Consider the following 23,113-nt stretch of genomic DNA (forward strand, 5'->3'; position numbering starts at 1 on the left):
TTCCACGCGCGTACGCCACTCCACTCTATTTATATCTAATATTGTCACTGCATAATTCAGCTATTAAACTACGGATCTACCCTTCTTCTTCGCCGTGATTTTTTAAATAGTGGTGACGTGGACGCCATCATTGATTCACAAGACTGAAACTCCGTTTACCATAGAGAAGAGAGATTGAAATTTTAAAAGGAAGTCTCATGGATGTCTCGGGAAGCTTGACCTGCGTCGTCGTGGCGGTAGATGGAAGCGAGGTGAGCATGGAAGCTCTGAAGTGGGCGCTAGACAACCTCAAGCTCTCATCGTCTTCTCCCGATTCATCATCATCATTCGTCGTTCTACACGTCCAGCCTTCGCCTTCAATCGCCGCCGGAGTCAACCCCGGCGCAATCCCCTTCGGTGGTCCCAGTTAAGTCTCGTTACTACTAAGTTTTGTGACTGTTTATGATCCGTTTGTTGAATTGACTCTGGAAGATTTTGGATGAAGGTGATGTGGAGGTTCCTGCTTTCGCAGCTGCGATCGAGCAACACCAGAAGAGGATCACGGATGCTATACTCGAGCACGCTCGTCAAATCTATGCTGATAGATCGGTGAGTGGTGTCTTGAGATCTAGTGCCGATTTGCTTATCATTTGATTGATCTTGATCTGTACGAGTGTGTTGATTGATGAGGGAAGTTGTGGTGATTTAACTCTCAGGTGAATGTGAAAACGCAAGTGGTTGTTGGAGATCCCAAGGATAAGATCTGCGAGACTGTTGAGAATTTGAACGCTGATCTGCTTGTCTTGGGTTCTCGGGCCTATGGCCCTATTAAGAGGTTATCAATCTCTTCTTTCTACACTTGGGATCTAATTGCTTTGTGTTTTTTGGTGAACTGATGAAATCTACAAATCATAATTCAAGGCGTTTGATCTTGGTTGCTATGCTAAATGAATAGTCTCTTATCTTTGCCTGTCTGTGTATGAACTAGAATCTGCTTCAAATTGAGACTGTAGTTAGAATAAGAGATTGGTCTAAGCTAAGGCTTGATCAAATCCTTGAAGTTGCTGCAGTTTCTTCTGGTTGTTTGTTTGGAAGGGTTATGTTATATATAACTTTTGCAGCATGTTTGATTTATAATGCAGAAAAAACTCTTTTAAGTAAGTATGAGTGTTGATCGAGAATGTTTTGCTTGAGTTACGTGTGGGATACGGATATGGAACTTGCTATGTTTTCTGAATTTATCTCCTCAGTTAGCAGAAGAAATGAACAAATGTTTAAGTAAATTTCTCGGACTTGGTTAAGGCAGTTAACCTCTACTTAAGATTTAGCCATTTCTCTGCTAATCCAGCAAATACTACTTCAGGAATATTTTTCCCCGTTTAAGATCCATATTTGATGTTTTTCCTTAATACGCTAATCTTGTTTAGTGGAGCAAATGCCAGTGTTGAATCCAGTTTTTTTTTCCCTTAAATAGGATGTTTTTGGGAAGTGTAAGCAACTACTGCACCAACCACGCTCAGTGTCCTGTTGTGATAATTAAACCCAAGGAGGATTCTCCTGAATGATCAGGTAAACGAGTTTACTTTTTTGAAGATTATGTCCGGCACCCCATTCGATTGTTCATTCCTTTTATATTGGTCATCAGTCTTAATCTACATGCTCAATTCTTTATATCCAAACCAACATAATAATTTTCCATGATCTTGAGAAGGGCTTCTCAATAGTTCCTTTACAACTTTATATCTCTAGATTTTATCAATGTCAAAGTCTGTCGACAGACTATCTAACAGAGCCATCCAATCATCTTCATTTCTCAGGAGATATGTGTGCATATGCAAAGGGGATATCAAACCCATCTTTGTAGGTTTGCGAAGCTATGGAAGCAAAGCAAAGTATCCAGGTGTTTTTACATGTTAAGGCATTGGTGTGTGAATGTAAAAATTAATAAGATCTACAGTAACATTGGTTCGATCACCAGTCTCAGGCTCAGAATATGTGTTGTACTCAAATACGTGTGTTGTATTCACATTGGTTGGATCATCAGTCTCTGGCTCAGAATTTGTGTTGTACTCATATTCATCGTTTCTATTAATGTATGGTGAAAGTTAAATGATGTGAGTTGCTGTCGCATCAATCATTTTAAGGGCTATTTTGCAAATTGCTAGGAAACATAATTGGACCTGAGGATCTCTATGTGAATTCATATTATATTGGAGGGACATTTTTAAAGGCTATTTTGCAAATTGTTAGGAAACATAATTTTGACATTTTCTTCAGCACTACAAAATATGTTAAAATGGCTCGTGAACAAACCATGAGAGAGAAAGACGAAAGAGGAATAGTCGATTTTTCCATTACAACACGATAAGGGATGCTCACGGACTTGCATAACTATGGACTGTTTTCTTTTATTACAACTTTTGTGAAACTTTTTCTTATCTAGTGTTGATAGTTCACGTTAAAGATCCACAAAAACATATGTAACTGAAATAATGTTAATAACTTACGGTTTCCTCTCATGACTTATGAGAAGGTTTCATTGATTACAAACTGGTTAAGAAGTTACGGTGACACTGGATGATGTTTCATATAAAATCGTGCTGATGATTCCAAAATAAAGTTGTAAAATGAACTTATATCGGATGTTCTGTAAATTTACAAGTAACTAAAGATAAATGCACTAATAGATTATCAAACAACATAAATTCTATTAAAGAAAACAACCACTAGGTCTAGGAGTGAACGTGTATAGCTCGCTCGTCGCAACCGAACAAAAAGAATGGAATAAGAACCAAAAATAAACAGACTGTTAAGAGTTTTGTCATGATATGGCAGCAAAATAATTGGTTCGTTTTTCTTCTTTTAATTATCACTATCCAAAAACTCACTTCACTTCACATGCAAACAATGTCTTTGGGTCCCTGACTGACTTTCTGGCAATTTCCCCACATATAAACTCTGTCCCCTCGTGACTCCTATCTTATTTCAAGCTTTCGAGTTAAAACTCACAAAAGTGTGTGTTAAAACCTCAAAGAATTAGTTGGTTTGGTGCCAACACATATGCAACTTGAAACTCCTGCAAAATGAAAACTTGTCTAGTAGCTTCCAAGCTTAAATTTACATAAGGTACAATATGAGCAAAACTGCAAATTAATACTAAAGCTTATAGTATTGAGCAGATCACCAAGAAAAATCAAGCATTCACTTTTTTAATCACTCACGTGAAATGATCATTTAAGTACTGCCTGCCAGTCCAGATAGGAGTGACCTGACCGGATCCACCAACCACACCTCGACGTTCAGGGACATTTTCGTATTTTGCGATATCACTTTTGCCATATATATACATAACACATTTCAAAGAAAATTATCTTATATCCACAAAACACCACATTATCTCAAAACCATGGCCTCCTCAACTCTCCATTTCTTCTTCCTCTTAGCCCTTCTCTTGCCATCCACGCTTACCACCGCCACACGTGACACATGTACCACCGCCGCTCCCGATGGCTCCGACGATCTCTCGATCATCCCCGTTAACGCCAGATGCTCACCTTTCGCAGCAAACCCTACCTCCACCTCCGTCATGGACACCGTCCTCCACATGGCCTCCGCAGACTCTCACCGCCTCGCCTACCTCTCCAGCCTCGTCGCCGACAAACCCAACCGAACCTCCGTTCCCGTCGCCTCCGCCAACCAGCTCCTCCACACCGGCAACTACGTCGTCCGAGCAAGACTCGGCACTCCTCCTCAGCTCATGTTCATGGTCCTAGACACCAGCAACGACGCCGTATGGCTCCCTTGCACCGGCTGCTCGGGCTGTTCCACCACTGCTAACACTTCTTACTTCAACCCGAACTCCTCCTCCACCTACTCAACCGTCTCTTGCTCCACCTCACAATGCACGCAAGCACGTGGCCTCACGTGCCCGTCCTCCTCGTCATCGCCACCGTCCGTCTGCTCCTTCAACCAATCCTACGGCGGAGGTTCGTCATTCTCCGCCTCGCTCGTCCAAGACACGCTGACGTTAGCCTCCGACGTCATCTCCAACTTCTCCTTCGGCTGCATCAACTCCGCTTCCGGGAACTCTCTACCACCGCAAGGACTAATGGGCCTCGGACGCGGGCCCACGTCGTTAATCTCCCAAACGACGTCGCTTTACTCAGGCGTGTTCTCCTACTGCCTCCCTAGCTTCAGGTCCTTCTACTTCTCCGGGTCGCTGAAACTGGGCCCGATGGGCCAGCCGAGATCCATCAGATACACCCCGCTCCTCCGTAGCTCTCACCGTCCGTCGCTTTACTTCGTCAATCTCACCGGAGTGAGCGTCGGTCGGACACAAATTCCCGTTGACCCTACCTACTTGACGTTTGACTCTAATTCCGGCGCCGGTACGATCATCGATTCCGGTACAGTAATCACCCGGTTCGTTCAACCGGTTTACGAGGCCATCAGAGACGAGTTCAGGAACCAGGTGAAAGGCCCGTTCTCGTCGCTGGGAGCGTTCGACACGTGTTTCGCGGCGGACAGCGATAACTTGGCGCCGAAGGTAACGCTTCACATGACGTCGCTCGATCTCAAGCTGCCCGTGGAGAACACGCTCATCCACAGCAGCGCGGGAACGCTGGCGTGTCTGTCGATGGCGGGGATACCGCTGAACGCGAACGCTGCTCTGAACGTGATCGCGAATCTCCAGCAGCAGAATCTGAGGATCTTGTTTGATGTTCCTAATTCCCGCCTAGGCATTGCTACTGAGGCATGCAACTAAGGGAGAGATGTATCTATCGTTCTTCTATTTTGCCTTATTTGTTCGATTTTATTTGAATTTGAAGTGAAGGGTTCTTAAATAAGAGATCCGCTAGATGGCAAGTCATCTAGATTAATGAATGTTGTTGATTTTCGGCTTGCAACTCCAAGAAAAGTCACTTCCCCAAGTTTCTTTTCTAGTTAAGTTTTTCAGTAAATTACATTGATCATCGAGATGCAAGATAAATTGAGAAGAAACTAAAATGCAAAAACAGCATTGGTAAAATCTGTGTGCAGCCTCTCTCTCTCTCTCTCTCTCTCTCTCTCTCTCTCTCTCTCTCTCTCTGCAAATGCAGGTTAAAGATTACAATCTTCTTTTGTCATTCTTTTCAACGGTTCAAAACAGATGCTCTTGAGCAGAAGTACATTACAAATTCTCCTAAGGAAGTGACAGAAACCTTACAGAACCGTGAAGCTTGTCAGACGATAATTTGAGCATTCGAGCAGTAGCTACACTTTCTATTCCTGAAATACAGTAAATGCAGAGAGATTTTAGCACATAATGCATCCCATGCAAATGTTTTTCTGAATACAAAAACAGCAGCAATGAACCAGTCAAGCAAACCAATATTAAAGCATGTTTACCAACTTTAAAACCAAAAGGTTCATAGAATAAGGAGTTAAGTTTTACTATAAGAACCCTACCTCCATAGGACCAGAACCGTCATTAACACCAGATGCAGGATCAGGAACTATCAGGCCTGCAGGAACCTGACCAAACTTCAAAGCCTGTTCGAGTCTGGCAATTTCTTCTATCGTCTGGGAATTGATAATTGCAGCCTGCAACATCACAGAAATGAAAAAAAAAACGAATATTAAAATCAAACACAGAGCTTTTACTTACTTCATATTTATAACCAAATAAATCAGCCAATAATGCTATGTCCTATCTATTTTCCAGTTTCTCTCCTGATCGAGACCCCCAGGAAACAATTCCTATGCTAGTCTGCTGAAAAAAACTATGTTCTCATTAAGAGATAATCGCACCTTGATTGCTAAAATTTGCTCCTGTGTTGGGGCCACAACTTTAGGAGCCTCTGCATCTTCTGTAGTATCCGACACTTTTTGAACCTCCTGCTGAGATACCTTCTTAACCTCTTCTTCTGCTTCCTTAGATGAAAACAAAGCCGCAGCTTCAGCTCTCTCCTGTTAGGAAACAATGATTGTCCGGTTAATGGTGGGTCTAAGTATGGTTAGCTTCTTGTGAAACTTGAGATACAACAAAGATGAGCAGTGATTAAAGCAAGAAGACGGTACTCACCTTGTCTTTGACTTTAATGAAATCCAGTACCCGAAGCGATTTAAGCTTGTGAATCACATAAAGGCGATAATTCGGCTTTTTGGTGATATTATTATCCAATAAACTAAGGTACTGAAGCTTCGGAATGGAGGCAAGGGGATCGATCTCAACCAAATTCACAAGCCTGTTGTTCGTAAGAACCAAAGTGTGCAGCTTCGGTAGGAACTCTGCAGAAAAAAATAACCATAGAACAAACACAACACAATGACTTCAAATTTCACATTTTACTACAACACGCAGAAAAGGGGGAGGCTTTACCTCCAATGTTAGGGTTTATCCGAGTGATCCGATTGTTATTTACAATCAGAGTCCCTAACCGGTTGAGAAGTGGGAAGTTTTCCAGCTTAACTATCTCATTATCAGACAGATCTATTGTATCGAACTGGTCCTGTAAGAAAAAACAACACAAGCTCAATACCAAACCTATCAAAATCAATTCAACATAAGAAATCAAAACAGGGAGGTTACCTCGGTAGCACCCAAGTTCTCGATTACAGGAATCTTGTTGCCTGCAGAGACAAGGTGCGATTAGGGTTACGAAAACCTTGGAACGGTAATTGGGGGGGGAAGATGATAAGTTTACCTCTTAGCTCCAACTCTCGCTCCTTGATGGCATTGAAGAAGTGAGGACTGTTCCAGATCAAATCAGCTGTGAGCTTCACCATTGTTCTACTTCTAGGGTTTTACAGCTTCTCGCTCTCTGCTCCTCGGATTCAGAAGAAATAGAGAACAGCGTCGAAGATGCAGATGTTTCTTTGATATTATCACTCGGCCCATTTAAGTCCAATATTGGGCTCTTTAAGCTGGCCCATGGCCGAAAGGGACTATAGAGTGGAAGTTCGATTGGAACTGTTCTTCTTCGTTGTTTCGAGCCCTAATCTACGGTTACTCTCTCTATCTCGCTTCCTCTTGTTCGTCTTTCCACCGATTTGCCCGAGCATTAGCTTCACACACACACCATTGAATTTGAGTGCGTTGTGTCAAAAATCTGTTGAGCGAAGATGAGGATTATGATCAAGGGAGGTGTGTGGAAGAACACCGAAGATGAGATCCTCAAAGCCGCCGTGATGAAGTACGGCAAGAACCAATGGGCTCGGATCTCGTCTCTCCTCGTTCGCAAGTCCGCCAAACAGTGTAAAGCTCGTTGGTACGAATGGCTCGATCCCTCTATCAAAAAGGTTAGTGAGCGGTGTCTGCATTTTGAATTATTGATTTGATTAATTAGTTGTAGAAATGTATTTGATTTGATTCTGAAATTAGTAGAAAGTGTATGCCTTTATGATGTTGTTGAAATTAGAAACTGAGTTTAATAATATTTGATGCAGACTGAATGGACCAGAGAAGAAGATGAGAAGCTTCTACATCTTGCAAAGCTTCTACCTACTCAGTGGAGAACCATCGCTCCCATCGTGGGGCGTACACCGTCTCAGTGCCTTGAGAGGTATGAGAAGCTTCTCGACGCAGCGTGCACTAAGGACGAGAATTACGAAGCAGCGGATGATCCACGGAAGCTGCGTCCCGGTGAGATCGATCCCAACCCTGAATCGAAGCCTGCTCGTCCTGATCCGGTGGATATGGACGAAGACGAGAAGGAAATGCTCTCTGAAGCGAGGGCGAGATTGGCTAACACTAGGGGGAAGAAGGCTAAGAGGAAAGCTAGAGAGAAGCAACTCGAGGAAGCGAGGAGGCTTGCTTCTCTGCAGAAGAGGAGAGAGTTGAAGGCGGCTGGGATTGGTGGAAGGCATAAGAATAGGAAGCGGAAAGGGATTGATTATAATGCGGAGATTCCGTTTGAGAAGAGAGCGCCTGCGGGGTTTTACGACACTGGTGAAGAAGATCGGCCTGCTGATCAAGTGAAGTTTCCGACAACTATTGAGGAGCTTGAAGGGAAAAGAAGAGCTGATGTGGAGGCGCAGTTGCGCAGACAAGATGTTGCGAGGAACAAGATTAACGAGAGGAAGGATGCTCCAGCAGCTATATTGCAAGCGAACAAGCTGAATGATCCGGAAGCTGTTAGGAAGAGGTCAAAGCTGATGTTACCACCACCGCAGATTTCAGATCACGAGTTGGAGGAAATTGCAAAGATGGGGTACGCAAGTGACCTTCTTGCGGAGAATGAGGAGCTGACAGAAGGCAGTGCTGCTACTCGTGCGCTTTTGGCAAACTACTCGCAAACACCAAGGCAGGGGATGACACCCATGAGGACGCCGCAAAGAACTCCTGCTGGTAAAGGTGATGCTATTATGATGGAAGCAGAAAATCTGGCTAGATTGAGAGATTCTCAGACGCCTTTGCTAGGAGGAGAAAATCCTGAGTTGCACCCTTCTGACTTTACTGGGGTTACTCCTAGGAAGAAAGAGATTCAAACGCCTAATCTGATGCTGACTCCTTCAATGACTCCTTCGATGACTCCTGGTGCTGCTGGCCTTACTCCCAGAATTGGCTTGACGCCATCAAGGGATGGGTCTTCTTTTGCTATGACACCCAGAGGTACTCCGTTCAGGGATGAACTTCACATTAATGAAGACATGGACATGCACGAGAGCGCTAAACTTGAGAGGCAGAGACGAGAGGAAGCTAGAAGGAGCTTACGCTCTGGACTTACTGGGATTCCTCAGCCAAGGAACGAGTACCATATAGTTGCACAACCTCCTCCAGAAGAAAGTGAAGAGCCAGAAGAGAAAATTGAGGAAGACATGTCGGACAAGATAGCTAGGGAAAAGGCTGAGGAGGAAGCAAGACATCAGACTCTGCTTAGGAAAAGGTCCAAGGTGTTGCAGAGAGATCTTCCTAGACCTCCAGCAGCTTCGTTGGAACTAATTAGGAGTTCATTGCTTTCAGCCAGCGGAGACAAAAGTTCCGTCGTTCCTCCTACTCCAGAAGAGGTTGCAGATGAATTGGTAAGGAAGGAGCTTCTACAGTTGCTGGAGCATGATAATGCAAAGTATCCTCTTGATGAGAAAACTGAGAAAAAGAAGGGAGTTAAAAACCGTGCTAATAGTTCTGGTTCTCAAGTGACTGCAATTGAAGACTTTGAGGAAAATGAACTCGAAGAGGTATGAATATGAATAATATCTTCCTTATCTCAGTTTACTTTTGTTGGTTAGTTGATTTATTAGTTGAACTACCTTTAGAGTCCTTAGTTTTCTCTTGGTTTATGGATAGGTTGCTTGATGGATATTATGCACAATGGGTTTGAAGCAACATCTTTAATCTGGTATACGATATAGGGGGGTTTCTAATGAAAACTTTCCATGAAATCTATGGTAGGCTGACAAAATGGTAAAGAAAGAGGCGCAGTTTCTTTGCGTGGCAATGGGAAACGAGAACAAGACCCTTGACGATTTCGTAAAAGCTCACGACGATTGCGTGAAGGATGTCATGTACTTCCCCACTCGAAATGCTTACGGGCCCTCGAGTGTTGCTGTGAAGGCAGAGAAAGTTGCGGCTTTGCAAGCCGAGATGGAGAATGCGAGAAAAAAGATGGAGGAGGATGAGAAGAAGGCAGAACACATGAAGGCCAAGTATAAAACTTATACAAAGGGTCATGAGGTATAAATACAGTCCTTACTGTATTTAATGTACGGTCGCTCTTAAGTTTGGTGTAGTATTTAATGATTTACTATTCGTTCAATTTGACAGAAAAGGGCAGAGACCGTGTGGAGCCAAATAGAGGCGAGTCTGAAGCAGATTGAGATTGGTGGAACAGAAGTAGAGTGCTTTAAAGCACTGAAGAGGCAAGAAGAGATGGCTGCATCTTTCAGAAAGAAGAATCTGGAGGAAGAAGTGGTAAAGCAAAAGGAGACAGAGCGGAAACTGCAAGCGCGCTATGGGGAACTGTTGTCAACGCTTGAAAAAGCAGAAGAGATAATGGTCGGGCTCAGAGCACAAGCATTGAAACAAGCGGACGTTGAAGATTCTTCTCACAATCTAAAAGAAGCCAAGCTAGCCACTGGAGACGAAGAGGACGTAGCCATATCCACGGAAGCTTCTGTCTAAACATCTGTCAGAACTTGAGTTTTGTATTGTCTCCAATTTAAGGAGACGCAAGACTTTGTATTGGTTCAAGTTTTATTTGAGTCATGACTTTGTAAAGGTTGTGATACTACTCTGTTGTATGCTTTGGCAGCTTTTTAATGGTCAAGAAATTTGATTGAATACTATAGATTGTAAAGGTGATACTACTCTGCTGTATGCTTTCTCTAGAGATCATAAAGAAAAAGCTTGATTGTCATTTAAACCAAAATCAATGTGTTCGGTGGCCAAAAGGCAACATCAAAAATGATTGTCTTGTGTGTAAACCTTATTAAATGGAAAACAATATAACATAGTTTTCAGAGTTTCAGCCGTCTCTTCAAAAGCTAAGAAGGCTCTCAGTTCTTCTCCACAACTTCAATGAGGGTGGGCTCGTAGTCAGCGGGAGCCACAAATCCGTGGAGGTTCATCACGGTAGCAGCTACATTCGCAAGTCCTGGTGTCTCCAGATCCTTACGGAATCTCACTCCTTCAGACAATCCTGGACCTCCAATGGCAATTGGCACCTGTAACACAATTTAAATCAGTATCCACAATGTCACATCAAGTATAGTCCAATGTCACATCAAGTTATTGTAAAAGCGCAGAACACATAGATTATGGACTTACTGGCTTGAGAGTGTGAGAGGTTAGAATCTGAAGGTTCCCTTCCTTGTCCAAAGCAGGCTTCCCTGCCTTGTCCCTCTTAACCATGTCCTCCGCATTTCCGTGATCAGCAGTTACAACGTAAATACCTTTCACTTGTTCAATTGCATCTAGGATCATCTGCAAAAATCAAACCAGGCAACAACAATAGTGAACTGAGTCACTCACTCACTCACTCATATCATAAAGAATGAACTTTTATAAATAAAAAAAATACAGTACCTTCACAGCAACATCAGCAGCCTCGCAAGCAACAACAGTGGCATCAATGTCACCCGTATGTCCAACCATGTCACTGTTTGGCAAGTTAACTCGCACCTGGTCAAACTTGCCACTTAGAATTGCGTCCCTTGCCTTCTCAGCAATCTCCAAAGCCTTCATCTTTGGCTTGACATTGAACGAGATTCCACTGTCACTTGGGATTTCAACATACTGCTCCAGTTTCTCGTTGAAATATCCAGATCGGTTTCCATTCCAGAAGAATGTGACATGCCCAAACTTGACCGTCTCACTGTTTCACATACAACATTGACATATATTATAGCCAGACATAGACCACTAATGAGCAAAACAACTACAATATAAAGGAGGAGAGAAGTTTTAAGAACCTGCAAGCAAAAGTACTGACGCCATTGTGAGTCAAATATTCACCAGAGGTTCTATCAATCTCCGGGGGAGAGACAAGGTAACGGCTCGGCAGCTTTAGCTCACCATCATACTCAAGCATACCAGCGTAACGGATCTTAGGGAACCTCACACGGTCAAACTTGTCAAAGTCCTCATACTCAAGCGCCTTGGCGTGCATCACCATACGGTCAGCCCTGAAGTTGAAGGTGACAACCGCGTCACCGTCCACGATAGGACCAACGGCTTTCCCTGCCTCGTCAACAATCACAAACGGAGGCAAGTACTGGTCGTTAGCGCCAGGCTCCTTCCTCAGCGTCTTGACAGCTTCAACAGCGTTTTTGAACTTGTGGGGAGCTTCTCCGAGCACCTGAGCATCCCAACCACGCTTCACAACACCCCAGTCGTTCTCGTAACGGTCCAAGGTAACGTACATACGACCTCCACCGGAAGCAATCTGAGCATCCACACCGTTCTCACGCAACTTAGCGAGGTCGGCTTCAAGAGTCTCCACAAACCCGACACTCGAACCATCCAAAACATCACGACCGTCAGTGAGAATGTGGACACGGATTCTCTTAGCACCACGTTCAGCAGAACCCTTGATCAGCAACTACACAAACAAAATGTCTTAATCAATCAAACAACAATCAGACATAAATTAAAGCATAAAAGAGTGTTGCTAGAAAAGATCAATACTTGGAGCTGGTCGAGACGAGAGTGGACTCCACCGTCGCTGAGAAGACCAACGAAGTGCAAAGTGTTCTTCTCGAAAGACTCAGAGACGTACTTGAAACCTTCACCGTCGAAGATTTTGCCGGAAGCAAGAGCAATGTCGCAAAGCTTAGCACCTTGAGCGAAGATACGACCAGCACCGAGAGCGTTGTGACCAACCTCGCTGTTTCCCATATCGTCTTCACTAGGGAGTCCAACAGCTGTTCCATGGGCTTTGATCAACGTCCATGTATCAGGACGTCCCTGTAGACAAGGTGAAGATTAGTAAAAGTTCAATAAAACCCTAAACCCTGACGCAAGAAATAAAAATCTATTTTTTTTATAATTAAAGTTTAACTGAAATAAATTAATAATTAACTCCTACACTGTAAATTCACAAAATAAATAACCAAATTTTCAGTGAAAAAAATCAATAACTAACTTTAAACCTTAAATGTAAGAAATCAATCACCAATTTATTTTAAATAAATAGTCTTTTTCAAAAAGAAAATAAAACTAATTAAAATATTAATCTACTGAATTTCTAACCGAAACTAAACCGATAATCAATATTTTTTCGCTCCGGTTCAGCCGGTTTGGAGAAAATTTGAAGCACTAGTCAGACTCTTTGTTACAATAGCTTTGACTTATATACATATAAGAGTTTTCATAACTGGTTTAGTTAACCACGGTTTGTATTAAACCGGATTTACAGTTTGATTTAACTCTAATAAACCAAGAGTATAGGGTTTATAAGGTACATACGTTTTTAAGAGAATCCATGGTGGGAGTGGGAGCGGTGTGGATGCAGTTGTACTCATCAGGGGCAGATTCACCCCAGCCATCTAAGACGATCATGGCGACGGTCTTGCCCTTGGGGAGCTTGGGATGGTCATCGAGTTTCCAGTTGGTAGCCATAGCTCTGAGGTTTTGAGATTGGATCGGAAAAAGAGGTGTTTGAGACAGATCTGGGAGAGAGAAGTGTGTTTGGTGAGGAGCAAGGGGCGGCTTTTAAAAAGAGCCAAGTCTGGTGATGGGCCCACGTAATGACTAATGGGCCACTTGTATTTCACGCAAATATAATAGTTAGAGGCTCCGAATATTCTTTTATTTTCCTTTTTGTTTGTTTGTTTTGTGGTTACGGATCTTTGTAGATACTCTCTTGTATTACTTTACCATTTTTTTTTGTCAATTACCATTTTTTTCTTTTAAATGTTTTATTTGGGAAAAAAGACATCGTCATATTGTAATGTAGTGTGAAAAGAATAAGGAAAAATAGTTTCTGAAAACGTTTATTGATTGGTCCTATTGTTCTACTTCCATTTCTTTTTTTTTAAATGAATGGAAAATAACTTTTTTCTTTTTTAACTTGAAAAATATTGCTTTTGTCAAAAAAAAAACTTGAAAAATATTGCCTTGTTACTTACCCTTTTTGTTACTTACCTTTTCTCTTTGACTAAAAATGTAATTTGGAGAAACCTTGTTACTTACTTCAAGGATTCAATAATTATAAATAGGCAATATTAGCTTTGCTTCCATGGCACAACCATAATATATAATCTCCATTTTTCAGTTTAAAAGATTAAGCAAATAACAAGCATATAATGGATTAGGGAATAAAGAGTACTTGTTTGAATAAAAATATGAACATATAGCTTATTAGCTTTTCTTGGGTTTTCTTCTATGCTATAATAAATATCTGGATTAACATTAGTCATTAGATATACGCTATCTTTATTCATTTTGGCCGGACAAGCGTGAATCATCCTGATCTAGTTAATGTTACCATGATGTCTGAATCTTTTTATTTCAAGACTGATAAACAGAAGGCGTTGATCATGCAAAATTTCAATTTTCTTTATTAATTTATCAAGGCGTTATTCATTAAAAGGCCTGAAGCAGTGCAGGTTCAAATGAAAACGTTACAATCAAACAAGTAAAAGGAGAAAACATAGTACGGATGTCACAAAGCTAGAATCACGAGAGGAATAAGAAGCAGATTTGGGCAGCCTCGGATAATCATCTGGAGAAGGCATAACACACTCATCTCCATTGAACAAGATTCTCCTTGGAAAACCCCAACCGTTTTTGAAACTGAAGTTCTCCATATCCTTGTTTAGCAATATCTCTGTTTGCACATTCCCAGTCTCTCCAGCTTGTATCAATACATCGTTGTAATACTTCAGTCCCCAAAACACCCCTGTGTCATCTGAAATCACCCCAAGAAGAGTTCAAGACTTAGAAGATGTAATAATTTGAATGAAATAAATAAGAAGTTACTTACTGATGTGTTTGGAATAAGGTGTCATGGGTTTGTAGTTAAAGCTGAAGACTTTTGTAACGTTACTCAAGTTTGGATGAAGCACCACTAAGTTCCAGTCAGAGTAATTCTTCATCGTGTTGAGATTCGTTGCTGTGATCTTAACCCTCCAATACTTTTTATAGTTCACTTTGACATGCCAGTGGATGTGTATGGGACACATATGCTTCGTACACTGCACCACAGGCGAGGCTTCCTCATGTGGATCATGTTCTTGTTCCAAAAGTGACGGCACCACACCAGACCTGAACCAGCCGGGCAAGGAAAAAAAACGTCAGGGATATTTCTTAGGACACAAGGCATATAAAAACACTGATAATTACTTGACGCAATTTGAACTCGGGCAGCCGCAGCTACAGGTAGGGCAAGGAACAATGTTTTGGTAGTAGAAAGCAGAGAGTGAAACGCAGCATTTTGGTGATTGTGATGACTTAGTCTGAGAGTACATGCACTCTGCTTCCCATGTTGCTGCTCTCAACATAAACACACAACACCACAAATGTATGTCAAGTGAATTAAACGGGTACATACATTTTTACAGACAACACTTACAAATGTATGAGTAATTTTATAGTAAACGGATAATACTTTTTTTTAACGGACGTGCCTACTGAATAAACATGCCCGCTAAATAACCGAGAGTAAATTAACCAACCCTCAACAAGTCAACTTATTTTCACATATGATAAATGGACCACAGGTCAATACTATTATACGAGGTTTGTTAGGGTTGCAGGCTTTAAACCCATTTTAACATCTTTAACTCTAGTAAAGTCCATAGAAAATAGCAAGAATGATTTAGCAAGAAGAATATGGATTTCTTTTACCTAGAGCTTGTGTTTTGCGTCGACCCTTATCAGTAATATACTTAGTAGGGGCCACTGACGTGGCATTGCCGCAGGTATAACCAGGGACACCTATATCAAAATCATAAGGCATAATGAACTCGCCAGGGTCATCAGGAAAGCTTCCAAGGGTCATTTGGAAAGCAGAGACGTGGTTGATGCGGTCCTGAGACATAGAAGTCAAGACGCCTCCACGGCAGCAGTTAGAGACTTGCATGTTGAAAGGAGCTCCGGGAAGAAGGTCGACGATGGTTGGTCGCCTGAGACAGCAGTGAGGGAGGGTTTCGCTGGAGGCAAAGGCTGAGCAGTTGCCTTGCTCCGTCGTCTCAGCTCCTCTCATGTCCCATATCACTGTTTTGTTTACCCAATGCCAGCTCAGCTTCCATCCTGGATTCTCCACGTGGTGATACTCTTGCTTGTTCTCTATTTTTACTAGTACCTGTAACATTTTTTTTTAATTTTCCAAAGCGTTTGTGTATATAATAGAATATTAAAGAAATCATTTTATAGGAAATTTATAGATCAAACCTAATTTGAATATGTTTTCAACAAGGACTATATTACTAGATCACAAAACGTGAAGAGAAGCACACAGAAATAATAATCAGATTTGCTAGTTTTAACGATAATATAGTTGACACAGTCAATTTACAAGTAAATTTATATCCAGCTTTGCAGGAAACAAAACAAACGTTTGAGTAACTTCTTGGTCTCTCTCAACGTAAAGATTCGGACACTATATTTTTTTGTTAAAGGGTCTTCTGACACTATCTTTTTACCAGGATAATAATCAATCTTTTTACAAAACAAAACTCAGCAAAAACTATGCAGAGGAAATAACAAGAAAGAAGAAAACTTACTGTGTGATGGCCAGGTGATGAATGAAGAAGATCCCATTTGATGATCATTTCACCATTTGGATCCAAGGGGTCGTACCCATCTGCAACCATTTTATCACTAATCATAGTGAGAAAACTCAAATCCAATGTTACATTTCAAGGAAAAAAAAGACTTACGTGTGAATGGTGAGATCGTGAAGAGGATGGTAGTGACTGCAAACAAAAGATTTAGCATTGCACTCATGTCTTTGTATTACAAATGATGAACAAACTGAAAAAGAAAAGAAACAAGTTTTATTTTCTCGCTAAGAGAAAGAGAGAGGTCGAAATCTCAAGAGTTACGTGTGACAACTCGTGTTTCCATGTTTAAGAGAAAAAGATATTTAAAGCAAAGGAGTGGTTCAGTGACTGTTTAGTGCTTGAACAGAGAGTTCTGCATTTGTGAACACTCTTCACTCTTTTCTTTCTATTTTGGGTTTTTACATACTATTATTTTTATTTAGCTATTAGCTGTAAACTAAACTCGGTTTGCCTTATTTGTACAAAAATCAAAGGTGTACTTTGGTGGATGGCAGCTATTATTTCTACAAGTGTGAGAGAGACTATACAACGCTTCACGTTCTCTCTTCTTCCTGAAATGTTATGTTACTTTACGTTTAAGTTTTTATTTTCTGTAAATCGTATGGTCATGGATTAATCTAGAAAGAACAGATTCTTCTCTCTATGATAGCATTGGTTTTACTACTTTTTAGTTATTGAAAGATAAACCATTCTGTAAATTACGATAATAAGCCTCAAATTCTTCACATACAATTATACAAAACAAAGATGAGATTTGTAACTAGAGAAGAATGTGTCAGAAAGAGATGCGTTCTTCATGAGTGTCAAACATCAGAAAAGCCTTTCCACACGCTCTCTTTGGACTTCTCGGTTCTCCGGTTATCATTAATAACATAGAGACAAATCATAGTCTACGCCTCTACGGTAATGGGCCGTCAATAGATTAACGAAATTACAGTATCAGTTTTGCTAAGGATACAAACAAAAAACATGAAGATCAGGTTTGGTTCGATTTATAGGATTGTTAATGGTTTAGTTGGTTCAGTAAGTTTGATCGGTTAGGTAACCTAGGTTGGCACTTTGTTTGCATGCATAGTTCAGTGCCATTATACAATACAATAGTTTTTTTTGGGTGTAAATGTTAAAAATACAATACAATAGTTAACAACAAGCTCACTTTTTAGGTGATAGTTTTCTTCATAGTGTGTGTGACACTACATAAAGTATAAGGAATTTCTTGTTCCTTGATGTTATCAACCAAATAGTTTCGATTTAAATATGCGTTACACGAAATCCAGTGATAAACTTTCAAACTGCATGACTCATGATGATATTTCATATTATTAGATTTTTTTGGAAACTTCTCTAAGTTTTATTGGATAGAGTTCTTAAATGGTTAAAAGAACTAGTGAGTGGTGACTATACATACACATAATTTCGTGAGTGTATGTTTAAACTTATTTCTATGGAAAGTAAAACCTTTAACATGCGAGTTTAAACATATTATAATTTCTTATAAAGAAGACTGTTTTTATTTTATTGATTTATCTTGGTATGCTATATATTTAAGGCTCAAATTGCTTGTCGTACAAATAAAGAGAATTTAGTTTTTTTTTTTTTTGAAACACAAAGAGAATTTAGTTGTTGCACTTTTTCTTTAATAAAAATAACTTTAGGTTGCAGACGGGAAAGAAACAAGAACGTTCGCTTTATTTTTTTTTTTGTGCAAACATATTCTCCATTACTTAAACTTGAAGAACCCTACAATAGTTCAGAGCTTTCAGAGCTTTTACAGCTCCATTATCATTACAAACTGCCAACTTGGTGGTTAAACAAGAGTTTAAAATACTTAAGATAGATAAATCACATAACTTCAATTGCCAAGCTTCATGAAGGATCTTGTAGAGACCAATGTGATTGTTGGACGAGATTTGTAGCATCACAAACGGTGTGAGCAACTCGAACTGGGTATAGAACTCAATTTCACATAAGGATTACTGACATAAAAGCTCGTAATGTAGATGAATCACTTATATATCTTCAATTCTTCATGCAATGCAAGTAGATTACATACATAAGTATAGCTAATGAGTTAACAACTAAAACGTGTTTATTTCTATGCATCATTTTTTCTTAATTCTGATAACCAATTGAAATATTGTTATGATAATTTCACCAGACTTAAGGGTAAACATTTTCTAAAGCAGCCAATAGGCTCTCTTTATTGTTGTTCTTTATGTAACACGAAGGCCCCATCCTCAATTTTTATAGTTGAATTTTTTGTTTGTCGTTGATAAGATAGCTAGTAAAGCAGACAACGAATATGTATTCAACAAATCGTGTGTATTTCAATTAATAAAGAGAGACAGTTTTAGAAAGAAGTAAAGAAACATATATAAAAGCTTTTTCTTTACATTATTTTATGCTTTATGCTCCCCGACTATACCAACTAATTAGCTAACTCTTTGTTAATTCATTTTCATACTTTAAAGGCACATAATTAATAGATAAATTTATACATAATGACACAGAAGAGAGTGGGTTTTGTTTCTTCCTTTCACTTCCTTCGCACACAAACAGAGAAATAATAAACTGACACTGTGGATGATTACGTGAAAATATATCAAGTCTTGTATTCCTATTGAATTTTCTGATTCTCAGTTTTTAACTTCTTGTTCTAGAGTTGTGAGTTTGCTCTTGTGATAGTTTCCTTTGTTCTGTTTCTTTTTATTTGTGTTATTGTCAGGAAGAGGAGAGAGTTTGAAAGTGTTCATATCTCTGAGCTAAATTCTCCACACCAAGAGAATCCAGTCGATTTCAAAAACCACAGAAAATCTCAAAAGCTCGCATGCAACAAGGAAAAAATGAACGAGTCAAGTTCGTGGAGCATCTACGGTGCTAAAGATGGAGAGAGTGAAGGGCCATGGAGATCTTCTACGTCTATGAGTGCGATCTCCTTTGGATTCGTAGCTACGGCGATACTCATCGCCATGTTCTTGATAATGGCCATCTTCGAACATCTCTTCAGGCCTGAGAGTTCAACATTTGATTCACCACATCCAGGGATCAGACAACGACATAACCAGAGCAGAGATGATGGGTCCACTCTGTTCCAGAAACTTGCTAATCAAGCATCCATGGTAAAAACAAAACAAACCAAAAAAGTTGTTAAAGCATTTCCCAAAAGAATGTTTAGATCCTCTTTTTAAATAAAGCCAAAGCGCATTAACTTGCCACAGTTAGTATTAGTTCTTTATCTTTTGAAAAAATAAAATTGTTTTGCTTTCGATGCAAAAAAGTTTGGAAATGAAAACATTTTTTTCAAAATAAATAGATTGTAAAGTGAAAAGCAGGGCTCAAGTTGTGCCTTTATTCTTTGTTTTCTTGTAGAATAAGCAGAAATTAACCAAATTGTGTATCTATGTGTATCATGAGTAACCAGTATGAGTAACCAAATTTTTATGTGCTAAAGTTTTTGACATTAACTATAGGTTCCGGTGAACATGGCGGTGGATGTATCGATAGTGATGCCGGGAAAGAATCTGCCGTCGCACATAGCTTTACCGGCTCCTTTACCTAGTGGAAGGGAAGGCATGCATTCCTTGACCTCTCCACCTCTAGCATCTCTGATAGTATAACTCGTTTTTTCTGACTCATTTAGTGGATTAGTGTTAAACCTGTTGAAATGGTTTAAGGTGCATTAAGAAGAGATTGATCAACCAATGAAAGTTCGCTATTTTTTATTTTGTTACATGCTTACGTTATCAATGTATAAATCGTTGTATAGTTGAATAACTTATGTTGATTAATATTTTGTCCATATCAACAAAAACATAATACCTCGCATAAAGAATTATGTATTTAACCAACAAGACGTATTTTTTCTATTCCCTTTTAACAAAAAAAATTATGTAGTTAAACAAACTTATACATTATCTATAATCTAACTTACCATATCAATTTTATGTAATATTATTTCATATAAACATTTATAAACTAATACATGCAGATAACTCTATATAAATCATCAAAGATATATTAAAACATTATTGCGGATCAAATTTCCAATGTTTTGAAACCTTAAATATGATTTTGTCAGAATTTTTTAATGAGAGCAACAAAGAGAGCCTATTGGCTGCTTTAGAAAATGTTTACCCTTAAGCCTGGTGAATTTATTATCATAATAAGATTTCAATTGGTTACAAGCGCAACATTACAAACAAAAGTTTCTCTCTTCACTCTTTTGAACCTACTTGTTGTTTCTGTAGAAGCGCTCTCCAACCAATATCACTCCTAAAGAAACCTCCCGCCCAGTTGATCTTTCCGACCGCCATATACGCTCTTTCTCGCGCCTCTTCCAAGTCTCCACCCTTAGCCGTGACACCAAGAACACGTCCCCCACTCGCCACAACGTTCCCTTCTTCATCAAGACCCGTCCCCGCATGGAAAACCTTCACCCCTGGAGCAACCCTCTCAGCTTCTTCAAGGTTTCTGATGACGGTTCCTTTCTCGTAAGCACCAGGATAGCCTCTGCTCGCCATTACAACCACCATTGCTGAATCTTTAGACCAGTCCAGCGACACACCCTTTAGCTCGCCTCTACAAGCCGCTAGCAAAACTTTGGCTAAGTCAGACTCTAGACGCATCATCAGTACCTGTGTTTAAAAATCAAGAATTAGAAACAAGAGTCAAAACCAAGAGACTAAACCGGTTTATCTTTTCTCCATCACCTGACATTCTGGATCTCCAAACCGGACATTGAACTCAATCAGCTTAGGTAAACCGGATTTCTTCTCAATCATGAGACCAGCAAACAGAACACCAACGAACTTACACCCTTCTTCAGCCATTCCCTTAACAGTAGGATGGATTATAGTCTCCATCACCACATCCTGCAGCTCCTCGGTCAAAACCGGTGCAGGAGAATAAGCTCCCATCCCTCCAGTGTTCGGACCGGTGTCTCCATCTCCAACACGCTTGTGGTCCTGAGCAGATTCTAGAGGAATGGCGTTCTCTCCATCCACGAGCGCAAAGAAGGAAGCTTCTTCTCCCTCCAGAAACTCCTCCACTATCACCTGACATCCTGCGGAACCGAACACGCCTTGCACCAGCATCGAGTCAACAGCTTCGAAAGCCTCCTCTAGCTCCATGGCGACAGTGACTCCTTTTCCTGCTGCTAATCCGTCTGCTTTGATCACGATCGGTACCCCTTGCTCTTGAATGTACTCTTTAGCAGCAGATGCATCAGAGAATGTTTTATACTGCAATCAAATTCAGTTACATCAATATGGAATCCTTGTGTTAAGTTCAAACCTACATAACAGTAACCTCAGTGTTCTAAAAATCGGTTTAGGCGCTTAAACTAAGACCTAAACAAAAATATTTGTTTGGATTTTCTTTTTTAAAAAATAGGTCTAGGAGTCCGTATAATCAATAATCCCCTGTAAAAGGTTGAATTGTCGCTTATCGATTTCTAGAACATTGGGTGAACTGCTAATAAATTACTGTTCTGTAACCAACACATAACAGAGTCTGCTACATTTAGTCCTAGGTGAGGAATGAGGATACATAAGTCCTAAAGCTAAGAGTTGAGCTTCTTCAAAGCTTAAAACTTTATGGTATCTGAATAAGGACAAAGTTCACTATCATCCTATCAAAGTAAGTTCTTCTGCAATTTGAATACAATTTGAATAGTATTAGCCACATCAAAAATGGAGTTTATGTTAAGTGCAAACCTACATAACTGCAATAATCCTTATTCCACATAACTTGTCTCTAACCAACTTATAACAGAATCTGATACGTATAGATCCTAGGCTAGATACACCAGGACCTATACCTAAGAGTTGAGCCAATGTGCTTCTTCTTCAAAGCTTGAAACTTTATGGTAACTGAATAAGAACAAAGTTCAATATCCAATCAAAATAAGTTTTTTTTTTTCATTTTTTATATGAAGGAAGTTCTTTTTCATAATCATCTAAAGAGCCTTAGGAAAAAAAAGACTGAAGCAAACCTTTGCAGTAGGGATACTGTACTTGTGGCAAAGATTCTTCATAAAGTTCTTGGAACCTTCCAAAGCAGCAGCTTGAGAAGAAGGTCCAAAGGTGAGTATACCGGCGTTGACCAGGTCGTTGGCTAGACCGGCGACAAGTGGCACTTCAGGACCGACAACCACTAAACCGACGTTCTGTTTCTGGCAGAAAGAGATGACAGCTGAGCTGTCTGAAGTGTCGAGGTCAGGTACGCAAGCAGCATCTCCGGAGCTCGTGATGCCGGGGTTTCCGGGAGCGCATAGCACGGAGCCGCAGGAAGGAGAGCGTTTCAAGGCGTGACAGAGGGCGTGTTCTCTCCCTCCGCCGCCGATTACGAGAACTATTACTCTCTCTTCTGCAGAAAGAAACCGAAACGAAGTTAGCACACAATTCAATGAACGTTATCAATTGAAAGCGAGCTTACCAGCGCCGCCGTTACCGCCGGGAACAACTGAGATAGACGGTTCGGACTCTGACGTGGCGCAACGAAGCCAAAGTTGGCGGCTTTGGATTCGGTTTGAAAGGAAACGAGAGGTAAGGGTGTGATTGGTGGAAGAGAGTTTGAGGGGAGCGACAGAGGAGGAAGAAGAAGTAGAGGTGGCGAATCGGAGAGAGTTGAGAAAGGGTTTTGGGGAGGTGTTATTGTTGAAGAAGAGATTGATGGAAGAAGAAGATGAAGGATGGAGATTAGATGTACACAACGACATGTCGGAACAGAGATGAAAAAGAAACACAGAGACAGTTAAAGTTGCAGTCTTTGAGAGTCTTTTAGACTCAGACCAGTGTCGCTCAACAAGGGTTTAACACAGTCGATTGATCCCTTCTTTTGTTTTATTTGTTTTTGTTTACTTTTTTTTTTCTCAGTGTTTACATTATTTATAAAAAAATAAATGAATATACCATACCATAAATTAATT

At 40.4% G+C, this 23,113-nt stretch overlaps 8 protein-coding genes across 8 annotated transcripts; 4 read left to right on the top strand and 4 right to left on the bottom strand.

The window, feature by feature from the left end:
* Positions 1 to 81: 81 nt before the first annotated feature.
* LOC108822307 (universal stress protein PHOS34) lies at positions 82 to 2,092 on the top strand. Its single transcript, XM_018595351.2, has 5 exons — positions 82 to 405; positions 485 to 588; positions 696 to 814; positions 1,454 to 1,548; positions 1,797 to 2,092. Exons 1-4 carry the CDS (start codon positions 198 to 200, stop codon positions 1,542 to 1,544), a joined length of 522 nt encoding a protein of 173 aa, XP_018450853.1. The 5' UTR covers positions 82 to 197; the 3' UTR covers positions 1,545 to 1,548; positions 1,797 to 2,092.
* Positions 2,093 to 3,341: 1,249 nt separating this feature from the next.
* LOC108822304 (aspartyl protease AED3-like) lies at positions 3,342 to 4,874 on the top strand. The gene has a single exon (XM_018595346.2). The coding sequence runs from the start codon at positions 3,386 to 3,388 to the stop codon at positions 4,742 to 4,744; it is 1,359 nt and encodes a 452-aa protein (XP_018450848.1). The 5' UTR covers positions 3,342 to 3,385; the 3' UTR covers positions 4,745 to 4,874.
* A 95-nt stretch (positions 4,875 to 4,969) lies between these two features.
* LOC108821029 (U2 small nuclear ribonucleoprotein A'-like) lies at positions 4,970 to 6,824 on the bottom strand. The gene is made up of 7 exons (XM_018594076.2): positions 6,666 to 6,824; positions 6,551 to 6,591; positions 6,341 to 6,470; positions 6,044 to 6,249; positions 5,770 to 5,928; positions 5,428 to 5,562; positions 4,970 to 5,247 (listed from the first exon to the last, which is right to left on the bottom strand). Exons 1-7 carry the CDS (start codon positions 6,745 to 6,747, stop codon positions 5,242 to 5,244), a joined length of 759 nt encoding a protein of 252 aa, XP_018449578.1. The 5' UTR covers positions 6,748 to 6,824; the 3' UTR covers positions 4,970 to 5,241.
* Positions 6,825 to 6,957: 133 nt separating this feature from the next.
* Positions 6,958 to 10,242, top strand: LOC108822957 (cell division cycle 5-like protein). The gene is made up of 4 exons (XM_018596173.2): positions 6,958 to 7,260; positions 7,408 to 9,138; positions 9,353 to 9,634; positions 9,725 to 10,242. The coding sequence occupies exons 1-4, from the start codon at positions 7,084 to 7,086 to the stop codon at positions 10,079 to 10,081; spliced, it is 2,547 nt and encodes an 848-aa protein (XP_018451675.1). The 5' UTR covers positions 6,958 to 7,083; the 3' UTR covers positions 10,082 to 10,242.
* Positions 10,243 to 10,296: 54 nt separating this feature from the next.
* On the bottom strand, positions 10,297 to 13,092 carry LOC108822958 (2,3-bisphosphoglycerate-independent phosphoglycerate mutase 1). The gene is made up of 6 exons (XM_018596174.2): positions 12,866 to 13,092; positions 12,086 to 12,364; positions 11,371 to 11,999; positions 10,985 to 11,273; positions 10,727 to 10,882; positions 10,297 to 10,623 (listed from the first exon to the last, which is right to left on the bottom strand). The coding sequence occupies exons 1-6, from the start codon at positions 13,016 to 13,018 to the stop codon at positions 10,456 to 10,458; spliced, it is 1,674 nt and encodes a 557-aa protein (XP_018451676.1). The 5' UTR covers positions 13,019 to 13,092; the 3' UTR covers positions 10,297 to 10,455.
* A 936-nt stretch (positions 13,093 to 14,028) lies between these two features.
* On the bottom strand, positions 14,029 to 16,348 carry LOC130501289 (COBRA-like protein 6). The gene is made up of 6 exons (XM_056996181.1): positions 16,282 to 16,348; positions 16,126 to 16,205; positions 15,248 to 15,704; positions 14,744 to 14,888; positions 14,385 to 14,665; positions 14,029 to 14,309 (listed from the first exon to the last, which is right to left on the bottom strand). The coding sequence occupies exons 1-6, from the start codon at positions 16,346 to 16,348 to the stop codon at positions 14,029 to 14,031; spliced, it is 1,311 nt and encodes a 436-aa protein (XP_056852161.1).
* Positions 16,349 to 18,716: 2,368 nt separating this feature from the next.
* Positions 18,717 to 20,044, top strand: LOC108805652 (uncharacterized). The gene is made up of 2 exons (XM_018577584.2): positions 18,717 to 19,304; positions 19,656 to 20,044. The coding sequence occupies exons 1-2, from the start codon at positions 19,029 to 19,031 to the stop codon at positions 19,800 to 19,802; spliced, it is 423 nt and encodes a 140-aa protein (XP_018433086.2). The 5' UTR covers positions 18,717 to 19,028; the 3' UTR covers positions 19,803 to 20,044.
* Positions 20,045 to 20,314: 270 nt separating this feature from the next.
* On the bottom strand, positions 20,315 to 23,006 carry LOC108805650 (phosphoribosylamine--glycine ligase, chloroplastic). The gene is made up of 4 exons (XM_018577582.2): positions 22,621 to 23,006; positions 22,178 to 22,551; positions 20,895 to 21,425; positions 20,315 to 20,819 (listed from the first exon to the last, which is right to left on the bottom strand). The coding sequence occupies exons 1-4, from the start codon at positions 22,901 to 22,903 to the stop codon at positions 20,400 to 20,402; spliced, it is 1,608 nt and encodes a 535-aa protein (XP_018433084.2). The 5' UTR covers positions 22,904 to 23,006; the 3' UTR covers positions 20,315 to 20,399.
* Positions 23,007 to 23,113: the final 107 nt, after the last annotated feature.

The sequence above is a fragment of the Raphanus sativus genome, unplaced genomic scaffold (genome assembly GCF_000801105.2).
Source record: "Raphanus sativus cultivar WK10039 unplaced genomic scaffold, ASM80110v3 Scaffold0150, whole genome shotgun sequence".
NCBI lineage: Eukaryota > Viridiplantae > Streptophyta > Magnoliopsida > Brassicales > Brassicaceae > Raphanus > Raphanus sativus.

What these genes read in the sequence shown, in the direction of transcription:
- LOC108822957 (XM_018596173.2), top strand. Translation starts at nt 7,084, where the DNA reads ATGAGGATTATGATCAAGGGAGGTGTGTGGAAGAACACCGAAGATGAG. An exon ending in AGGAAAATGAACTCGAAGAG is followed by an intron (nt 9,139 to 9,352) that starts GTATGAATATGA and finishes AATCTATGGTAG; the next exon opens with GCTGACAAAATGGTAAAGAA. An exon ending in CTTATACAAAGGGTCATGAG is followed by an intron (nt 9,635 to 9,724) that starts GTATAAATACAG and finishes TCAATTTGACAG; the next exon opens with AAAAGGGCAGAGACCGTGTG.
- LOC108821029 (XM_018594076.2), bottom strand. Translation starts at nt 6,747, where the DNA reads ATGGTGAAGCTCACAGCTGATTTGATCTGGAACAGTCCTCACTTCTTC. An exon ending in GATAAACCCTAACATTGGAG is followed by an intron (nt 6,250 to 6,340) that starts GTAAAGCCTCCC and finishes TTTTTTCTGCAG; the next exon opens with AGTTCCTACCGAAGCTGCAC. An exon ending in TCATTAAAGTCAAAGACAAG is followed by an intron (nt 5,929 to 6,043) that starts GTGAGTACCGTC and finishes GTTTCCTAACAG; the next exon opens with GAGAGAGCTGAAGCTGCGGC.
- LOC130501289 (XM_056996181.1), bottom strand. Translation starts at nt 16,348, where the DNA reads ATGAGTGCAATGCTAAATCTTTTGTTTGCAGTCACTACCATCCTCTTC. An exon ending in CACGATCTCACCATTCACAC is followed by an intron (nt 16,206 to 16,281) that starts GTAAGTCTTTTT and finishes AAATGGTTGCAG; the next exon opens with ATGGGTACGACCCCTTGGAT. An exon ending in ACCTTATTCCAAACACATCA is followed by an intron (nt 14,310 to 14,384) that starts GTAAGTAACTTC and finishes GGGTGATTTCAG; the next exon opens with ATGACACAGGGGTGTTTTGG.
- LOC108822307 (XM_018595351.2), top strand. Translation starts at nt 198, where the DNA reads ATGGATGTCTCGGGAAGCTTGACCTGCGTCGTCGTGGCGGTAGATGGA. An exon ending in AAATCTATGCTGATAGATCG is followed by an intron (nt 589 to 695) that starts GTGAGTGGTGTC and finishes TTTAACTCTCAG; the next exon opens with GTGAATGTGAAAACGCAAGT. An exon ending in GCCTATGGCCCTATTAAGAG is followed by an intron (nt 815 to 1,453) that starts GTTATCAATCTC and finishes TCCCTTAAATAG; the next exon opens with GATGTTTTTGGGAAGTGTAA.
- LOC108805652 (XM_018577584.2), top strand. Translation starts at nt 19,029, where the DNA reads ATGAACGAGTCAAGTTCGTGGAGCATCTACGGTGCTAAAGATGGAGAG. An exon ending in TTGCTAATCAAGCATCCATG is followed by an intron (nt 19,305 to 19,655) that starts GTAAAAACAAAA and finishes CATTAACTATAG; the next exon opens with GTTCCGGTGAACATGGCGGT.
- LOC108822958 (XM_018596174.2), bottom strand. Translation starts at nt 13,018, where the DNA reads ATGGCTACCAACTGGAAACTCGATGACCATCCCAAGCTCCCCAAGGGC. An exon ending in CTGCTGATGTTGCTGTGAAG is followed by an intron (nt 10,883 to 10,984) that starts GTACTGTATTTT and finishes TGATTTTTGCAG; the next exon opens with ATGATCCTAGATGCAATTGA. An exon ending in CCTCTCACACTCTCAAGCCA is followed by an intron (nt 10,624 to 10,726) that starts GTAAGTCCATAA and finishes ATTGTGTTACAG; the next exon opens with GTGCCAATTGCCATTGGAGG.
- LOC108822304 (XM_018595346.2), top strand. Translation starts at nt 3,386, where the DNA reads ATGGCCTCCTCAACTCTCCATTTCTTCTTCCTCTTAGCCCTTCTCTTG.
- LOC108805650 (XM_018577582.2), bottom strand. Translation starts at nt 22,903, where the DNA reads ATGTCGTTGTGTACATCTAATCTCCATCCTTCATCTTCTTCTTCCATC. An exon ending in CGGCGGTAACGGCGGCGCTG is followed by an intron (nt 22,552 to 22,620) that starts GTAAGCTCGCTT and finishes TTCTTTCTGCAG; the next exon opens with AAGAGAGAGTAATAGTTCTC. An exon ending in TTGGAGATCCAGAATGTCAG is followed by an intron (nt 20,820 to 20,894) that starts GTGATGGAGAAA and finishes TTTTAAACACAG; the next exon opens with GTACTGATGATGCGTCTAGA.